Source organism: Epinephelus moara, chromosome 7 (genome assembly GCF_006386435.1).
Source record: "Epinephelus moara isolate mb chromosome 7, YSFRI_EMoa_1.0, whole genome shotgun sequence".
Lineage (NCBI taxonomy): Eukaryota > Metazoa > Chordata > Actinopteri > Perciformes > Serranidae > Epinephelus > Epinephelus moara.
In genome coordinates this window covers 40,834,908-40,843,801 of record NC_065512.1, presented here as the reverse complement: position 1 = coordinate 40,843,801, position 8,894 = coordinate 40,834,908, and the positions used below count along the sequence as shown (strand labels likewise).

Below are 8,894 nucleotides of genomic sequence, written 5' to 3'. Positions count from 1 at the left end.
GATAAGATGACATTCTTTGGCACATATAAATGCAATTTTGGGGTGATTGGCTTACTTACATTAATAATAGCAAACACATATATACATGCCTTTTGGATTTTTTATTCTTTATTCCATGTCCGCCTATAATTCATGTGTGTTTAGGTGTATACATTTTTTAAAAGGAGCAAGGTACTGATGAAATCTTTGCTGCATTGTGTGCAGCAGCTGTCTGTGAACATTCAGTCCAAATTTGGTGACATTGTGTGCAGCAGCTGTCTGTGAACATTCAGTCCAAATTTGGTGACATTCTGATAATTATTTCCCAGAGATGGGGGACTCGAGTCACATGACTTGACTCGAGTCAGACTCGAGTCACAAATATGTTGACTTGAGACTTGCTTGACTAACGCTGATAAAAGACTCGACTTGACTTTGACTTTGTATTCATGACTTGAGACTTGACTTTGACTTGAGACAGATTACTTGAAAGGACTTGGCTTAAATTCAATATGAAAGGCACGCTAAGCACCATTGGGCGTCACTTCTATTTACGTTCAACAATGTTATCAAACACAACGGAGCTAGCTCGCCCCTCCCCCCCTCGTCCTCTGTGACTCTGTCTTGAACCAGCGATAGCTGCTAGTTACCCTGGATTTACACACCTGTTCAAGGGATAGTGCACCCAACATGAAAATTCACCCATTATCTACTCACCCTCATGCCAATGGGGGATCAGGTGAAGTTTTACAGTCCTCACAATATTTGCGGAGATCAAAGAGGAGGGGAGATAGCAACAAAACTCCACCTAATGGCTGACGGCGACCCAGATTCAAAGGTCCAAAAACACATAATTGAAACCACAAAATATCTCTATGCTGCTCGTCCATAGTTATCTAAGTGTCCTGAAGCCCTGACATAAAAAGTTGTTTGGGAAAACATCATTTGAACTCTGTTTTTAGCCTCATTGTAGCCTGTAGCTCTACTGCCTCTCTGGGCACTGCGTTCACGTGTGCGCGCTTGCACGAGACCGTGAGACATGGGCACCGCGTTCATGTGTGTGTGCTTGCTTTCGCTGGTCTCGCGCTGGCTGGTTGGTGCAGCCTGGACCCAAATGTTTGTGTTGCCATTTGAGGAGCCTGGGCTGCCTACACAGACCAGACTTTTTCACAGCATATTCAGAGGACATGTAGCTAGCGGATTGTGAGGAGATGTTTGCTGTATGTGACATATAACTTGACTTGTGACTTGCTTGACCTGAGAAATGACTTGACTTGACTTGCTTGACTTATAGCAGGGACTTGACTTGATTTGCTTGATTCTCACCACAACTAACTTGGGACTTGCTTGAGACTTGAAGGTAAAGACTTGAGAGTTGCTTGTGACTTCCACATGTGTGACTTTCCCCCATTTCCCGAGATTCATGTGATAAGGCAGACACTGTCCCTTTTGGAGAAGCCTCAGTTTTGACTATTTTCAATTTTGGGGAGGACCCAAAGATCATCCAAAAATTTTTATTAAACTACTAGATAGGCAGGTCTATCATACCAAAATGTAAACTAGAGACATAGAGGAAGTCAAAAATACCAAAATTGTTTGGTCCCTTTAAGTGATACCAATTTGTGAAAATTAGCCCCTTGGCCCCTGGACGATTTTTGCGAAACACTTATACATCACAAAACAGTGAAACATTTGCACATAGATAAATTTCCAATTTTCTGTAATCTTGTGCTGACTGTAAAGAGCTTCACATGGGAAAATATGTTAATGAGAATTGTCCATAGCATCATAAATTGTAAACGTGTAACAGTCCATAAACAAATTGGACACCACATGTAACAGTTCATAATCACACCACATTCTGCCCCTTTTTTAAAAAGACAGAGTTCAGGTGCAAAAATCTCTCAGCCATGCAGGCGGCTGAATCTGCCTGCAACTGCGCTGGGGCATGGGAGGTGGTTGAGCAGGCGGGGGCATCTGAGGGGGCACATAAACGTCCTCAGGCTGTACACAGGTACTGGGTGTGTGCACATCAGGGAAGGGGGAACTTGCAGGGGACAGGTGTATGGCATTCCATACTTTACCATCAGAAAGTTCGTAGGTTGCAAGGCCTTTCTGAGCAACAACCCGGAGGGGCTGTGTGAACTTGGAGTGTCCTTTCTTTATGATTCTTGGCTTCCTGATCCGAACATAGGAACCACACTGAAACTTTGACTTTGAGACTGTGCACCACGACATTCATCCACATAGCGCTTTACTTTGGCTTGTTTCAGAGTCACAGTGTCTCTCTCAGGCTGAGCAGATGCGTGACGGGAAGCGATGTTTTTGATGTTCAGCTTGGTGCGGAATGGACAGCCATGTAGAAGTTCAGCAGGGGAGACTTGAGTCAATGCATGGGGAGTGGCTCGATAAGTGAGGAGGAAGTTTGTGACAAAGGGCTTCCATGGCTGACCTTCAATGTCAGCTGTTTGTAGACAGTCCTTTAATACTCTGTTCCATCTCTCAACTTCTCCATTGCTTTGGGGATAGTAGATGGAGCTGCGGCAGTGCATAATGTCCTGAGCTGCTAAGAAGGCCTCAAACTCAGCAGACACAAATGAAGGGCCATTGTCAGTCACAAGTTCAAGGGGGTTGCCTTCATGGCTGAAAACAGCAGACAAGAATGCAATGACAGTAGCGGATCTGAGGTAAATGCTACTTCAGGCCATTTACTGTAATAGTCCACCAATGTGATGGCAAAACGGCAGTCAGGTGGAGCAGAGTGGAATGGGCCCACAATATCCATGGCAAGTTTTTCCCAGGCTGCATTGGGAAGGGGCACCGGTTGAAGTGGGGCAGCTCTGGTTATGGCGGTTTTGTCATGCTGGGAGCAGGTGGTGCATGACTTAATGGCAGCTTCAACATCAGAGTCCATACCAGGCCACCAATAGAGCTCACTCAGTCTCTGTTTAGTCCTCACCATACCTTGGTGAGTGTCATGGGCAAGCTGTATGAGTTGTGGCTGAAGAGCCTCTAACCAAAACCTCATCAAGTTCAGCCAGCTCAGTCTGTACAAGGTAGAAGGGCAGAAGGGCAGGATCAAGGCCTTTAGCTGTATGGGGCCAACCATTTCTCAGATAAGAAATAACGCGGTTGAGAGTGCCAAGCGAGAGGACGTTCCTGTAGTAGTTCCTGCCCCCCAAATAGTACCAGGAACTTCTTCAGTGGAAACGGGCCTTTTGAGTCGTGTCTCATGCAGCGTAGGAGTGTCAGCATACACAATAATATCGTCTAAGTAACACTGTACTAGGGCTGACCCAAAAAATTCGAAGCTTCGAAGCTTTGTTCGATGGCACGGGATTCGATTGTGAAAAAAAAAAAAATTGAAGCTTCAGCGCTTTTTTTTTTCGTTTTTTTGGGGGAGGCCTTAAACGCAACACTAACAGCCCCCAGTCCGATACTGACAACGAATGCTCTCAGAGCTGGTAGACATGTCCAAGAGGTCATCAGATGTGTGGTTGCACTTTAAAATATGCCCCGACAACCCCCAGAAAGCAGAGTGCCAGATTTGCCAAAAGCAATTGGCATATCACAACTCAACAACAAATTTGGGAAATCACTTGAAAAACGTAAGTAGTAACTAGTAGGCCTAATAGTATGGTTGTGGAGTCATCCGGTCTGATTTTTGCATGAATTGCCTAAAAATGTTTCACAGTAAATCAGAGAACAGGGATATTATTGCCACTGGTTATTTGAAATGGATAAAGGTATTTTTTACTGGTGAGTTAAGGGAGAATAGCCTATATATCATGTAATTAAAAAAGAAAAAATCTCCGACAAGGAAATAGAAAGCCCCACGCACAATGGAGACCTGCTATTATCCTGCTTGAACACAGACGACTAAATTCTTTCAACAATGTGACTCAAAATAATGATAAAATAGATTTCATTGATTAAAATAAAATATGCATTTTCCAGTTCCACCGGTCCGCTCTGAGTCTGGTGTCAGAGACACTTCTGATGCTCTGAGTTGCACATCTGTTTGATTGTGCTGCAGTGTGCGCCGAGGGTTTTAATTTAGTGTTCAATCAAAAGTTAAACACTACTTATCACCAACCATTAGTGTTTTTTCGTTTGTGAATATTTTTATCTTAATTCTAGTGTTGGAAGAAACTACGTTTTCGCCATAATTTCTTTTCTTTTTTTTTAATTCCCCCCCACCATCCTTTTCCAGTCTCTGTAGCTCCTGGGACACTGCATCATGTATGGCGAAAGGCAGACGACGTAGCTTTTGCTGCACAGGCTGTATTTTAGGTCTCACAGTGACTTTGTGGTCAAATCCAGTAACTGTTCCAGTATCTGAAGCGTCAGTTTCAGCAGCTGTGTACTGTACAGGGACAGCAGGAGATGTGTTAGTAGTGACATGACCATCTCTGATCTCAAGTTGCAGGGCACTGAAGAGATCCATGCCTAAAATGGGCGTACCTGCTGGGACAATATAAATGTACTTGGACGTGCATTTTGTCATGTATGTCACCATCAATTCCAAACATCCTAGCATGGTATGGGTTTCTTTGTGTACGTGGTCAGTGTTTTTCTGGGCTTTAGGAGAGGGGTGTGGCTGAAGTGACTCTTGTACATGTGCTCTGGGAGAATAGAGGCACCAGACCCGGTATCCACAATCAGATCAGCAGTAATTGTAGGGCCACCTGAAGCCTTCATGGAGACGCTGCACATTAATTTACTGCTCCGTGTAATTTCATCATCCTCATCAACTAATAGCACTGTGACGCTGTCACTAACTAATAGCACTGTGACGCTGTCACTAGAAACTTCTCCCACATTGCATGAAGCAGTCCTGCTCCTGCACACTCTGGCAAAATGTGCAAGCTTATTACACTGTCTGCATGTGACTGATTTGGCTGGGCACTTGGGGTAAGTTGCAATGTGTGTTGAAGAGCCACATCTGTAGCATGTCTTACCAGCAGCCGTTGAGCCGTTTGAGACAGCAGTCTTTGGAGGTGGTCTGGGACCAGAGCTGGAGTGTTTTTGCTGCCTTTGTTTCCCGCCACGAAAAGTAGTCCCACGCACCATGCCTACAACAGCCTCAGCTGCTCCTCCTGATGAAGCTATTGTTTTAGCTTCAGCAGCTGCATTTTCAATCTGAGCAGAAATTGTCAAAGTCTTTTCAAGTGTAAGCTTATCCTCAAGCAGCAAGCACTCTCTGATCTGTGCATTGGACGTTTTCTCCACAATTTGGTCTCTTATCATATTGTCAGATAATGTTCCAAACTCACATGTAACAATTAGCTCCCTCAGAGCAGCTACATACTGAGCTGTGGACTCACCAGCTCATTGAGCTCTCTGGCGAAACTTGTTCCTCTACACGATGATATTCAGTTTGGGTACAAAAAATGTCTTTAACACCTTTAGTGCATCTTCATAGGAATCTCCAATCACTGGCAGCATGTAGAAGATCCGCTGAGCCTCCGCGCCGACCGTGTGTATTAGCAGAGCTCGCTTCCTCTTATCCTCCACTTCGTCGGCCAGAGCAAGCACGTAGTTATCAAACATGTGAATCCATGCTTCGAAAGGCACCGTAGGCTCACCTGGGCTTTGTAAAAATGCCGGAGGTGGCGAAATCCCAAGCAGAGCCATCCTCATCGCCAATATGTTGTATTGTAAGAATGGAAGAAAACTAGCAGGCAAGCTAATTCAGAGGAGCGGTGTTTACTTCTTCTCGGTCAGATACAAGTGCACAGTATAGTCACAATGCAGGGTTTACATAGGGTCACACTGCCACCTACTGGCATGATATATTTATGCAGGCACACACGTATATATCACAAAGCTGTTGCATCAGCTCGTAGAGACATGCTGCTACTACGGTTGCAAATGTGAAACTTTTATGGTGCAATAACCATCTCAAAAATATCACCTTTTTACAGTATATGGTATTACATTATTATTATCATTGTTATTATTATTATTATTATTACTTTTATTATCAGTTTTTTGGGGAATTGAGCAAACACTATTATAATTCGCACTTGAAACCATTTTTCAAATGAAAGTATATGTAAAAAGTCTGACAGGGAAGGAGAATGGACTATAGATACTGTGGATAATGAAATGTACATGGCATGATAACCATCAGTGTTTATACTATGGTATACAGTGGAAGTGGTATACTACTTCAGCCTTAACCCTACCTACTCAGGGCATCCACTTCACTTTATGATCATCTGAAGGTGTTTATTAACAGTGTGCTTTAGGGTGGACTTCCTCATGAAAGAGTTTTGTTGCTACTGGTAAGTCTCTTTCTACTGCGTTGACTATCAAGTCAATTTTGAACATATGTATTTAAAAACAATACATGAAATCATGCTGTACTTGGCATTGGACAGGTGGAGGCAACAAGTAGTGGTGTGAAAATAAGAGATGTCAGGGGATTAGGAAAGCTCCAAGGAGAAAGAATGAGAGGAGTAGGAGGGATGGATGTGATAAAGAGAAGACACATCCTAAAAAAGAACAAAAAAGGACAAGAGGAGCTTCTTCTTCACAGAGAGTCTTCCTCTGTTGTTGACTACTACGTTTATAATCTACACCAGTGATGTGCCAAACGAGGTCACACACACTCCTAACACTCATTCACAAACTATGTGGCAATCTGTGATCGGAAGATGGGATCACAACACATATAGACATGATCTTCTATTGTAAAAGACTTCCTGCATTAATTAATATAAATGTGTGAATGTCTGGATTTGTGTGTGTGTGTGTGTGTGTGTGTGTGTGTGTGTGTGTGTTAACTTTCTAGGAGAAGTTTACTCAGGTCGACGTTTTGATTCTCATGACAGCTGCTGTGTGTCATGATCTCGATCACCCCGGATTTAACAACACGTAAGATAAACCAAACACGCACACACAAATCCTGCAATACATTGTAATATTTTTCTTTGTTTCCATCTGACCCTGGTTTGCATACTTCCTAACTTCCCTCTGACTCCTCCCCTTCCCTCTCTATTTCCATCTCTTCCACTTTCTGTTTTTAAACCATCTCATCCTATCCATCCTTCTCTCCATCCATCCTGGGCTTTTCTTAATTTTATTCTTGTTTCCTTTCATGTGTCCTTCTGTCTCCGTTCTTTCTTTTGTGTTTTTATTTTTTCACTTCCTCCAACTTTCACTCCCTCCAACCCCTCCCTCTGTCTCCTCCCATCCTTCCTTGCACCTTGTTTCTCTGTTTCCTCACTCGCCTCCTCCTATTTTGCCTTTGTCCTCGTCCCCTGCGTCTTTCTCACCTCTCCACCTTCTCAATGCTTCCTTCCTCTCTGCATCCTCATCTCTGCCATGTCTCCGTCTCTGCTCTTTTCTCTCGCTATATTCCAGGTACCAGATAAACGCCAGAACAGAGTTAGCAGTTCGCTACAACGACATCTCCCCTCTGGAGAACCACCACTGTGCTGTGGCTTTCCAGATTTTCTCTCAGCCTGACTGTAACATCTTCTCCAATTTTGACCCTGAGGCCTTCAAACAGATACGACAAGTAGGAGGGCTGTGTGTGTGTGTGTGTGTGTGTGTGTGTGTGTGTGTATTTGAATATGAATACATATGATATTGTCAGACAGTGTGGAATAAGACGATTGTAACAACTTTATAGCTACTTGAAAACAAATGGGTAGTCTGAAAAGACAACAAAAAGAGTGCCACCTAAATAACTCCAACCAGATCAACAGAAAATCCAAGGAACTGCTGCTCAGAGGAAGACATGTTAAGTCCTCTGTGAGTGTGTGTGTCAGGACACCAATGTTCATGAAAACAGTTTTCCAGGCCTAGAAATGGTTTGGAAAAGTTTTGAATATACATTGTTTTGGCTATTGTCTAAAATATGTTAATAAAAATGTCAAAACATGTCCAAGGTTACATTAAATATGTTCCTTCTACACATATCTGTGGTGGACGGCTCCTCTCTCTTCGATGCAAGACACAGAGATACAGAAGATCCCATATACCAACAGCCATCAGGCTTTATAATTCTCTGCCATATAATAGATGAGCTGACAGATAATTGAATTTCCCCTTGGGGATGAATAAAGTTATTCTTATTCTTATTCTTATTCTTAATTTAACATCTAGTGCTGCAGTGAGTGACCTTTAAAATGTCACTAGTATCACATGATACACTCGACTAGAACGGCATCATATCATTGCCAAGGCCATGCCCCCTTTTGGGGGAAAGAAACATGCTGTCACATCAATCAATCACAATCAATCAATCATTTTTTATTTATAAAGCCCAATATCACAAATCACAAGTTGCCTCAGAGGGCTTTACAGCATACGACATCCCTCTGTCCTTAGGACCCTCAAAGCGGATAAGGAAAAACTCTCCAAAAAAAAACCTTTAACAGGGGAAAAAAAATGATAGAAACCTCAGGAAGATAACAGCAGCAGGAGGCATCAGGCAGGACCACGGCAGCAACACAACCACATACGTTGCACTATCCCGCCACCGCTGCGATATAAATTAACCTGCGAGACAGTGGAGCACAAAGGCTACGGAGAAGAAGCCAAGTTAGTGACATGCAGTACATCCAAGTTAGTGAGATGCAGTAACAGGACATGAGTGTTAGCAAAGGAGAGAGAGAGAGAGAGAGAGAGAGAGAGAGAGAGAGAGAAAGAAAGAAGGAGAGAAGGTGCTCGGTGTATTATAGGAGGTCCCCCTGGCAGACTAGGCCTAAGTCAGCCTAACTAGGGGCTGGTACAAGGCAAGCCTGAGCCAACCCTAACTATAAGCTTTATCAAAAAGGGAAGTCTTAAGTCTAGTCTTAAATGTGGAGACGGTGTCTGCCTCCCGGACCGTAACAGGAAGATGATTCCACAGGAGAGGAGCCTGATAGCTGAAGGCTCTGGCTCCTGATCTACTTTTGGAG

General features: G+C 43.4%; 1 protein-coding gene across 3 annotated transcripts in view; it reads left to right on the top strand.

Annotated features, from left to right (window-relative positions):
• pde9aa (phosphodiesterase 9aa) overlaps positions 1-8,894 on the top strand; it is a 160,855-nt gene that overhangs the window by 101,511 nt on the left and 50,450 nt on the right. For all 3 annotated transcript variants that reach the window (XM_050048350.1, XM_050048351.1, XM_050048352.1), the window contains 2 exons: positions 6,779-6,861; positions 7,351-7,507. In XM_050048350.1, the coding sequence (XP_049904307.1) occupies positions 6,779-6,861; positions 7,351-7,507 (240 nt within the window). The remainder of the gene's footprint in view (positions 1-6,778; positions 6,862-7,350; positions 7,508-8,894) is intronic.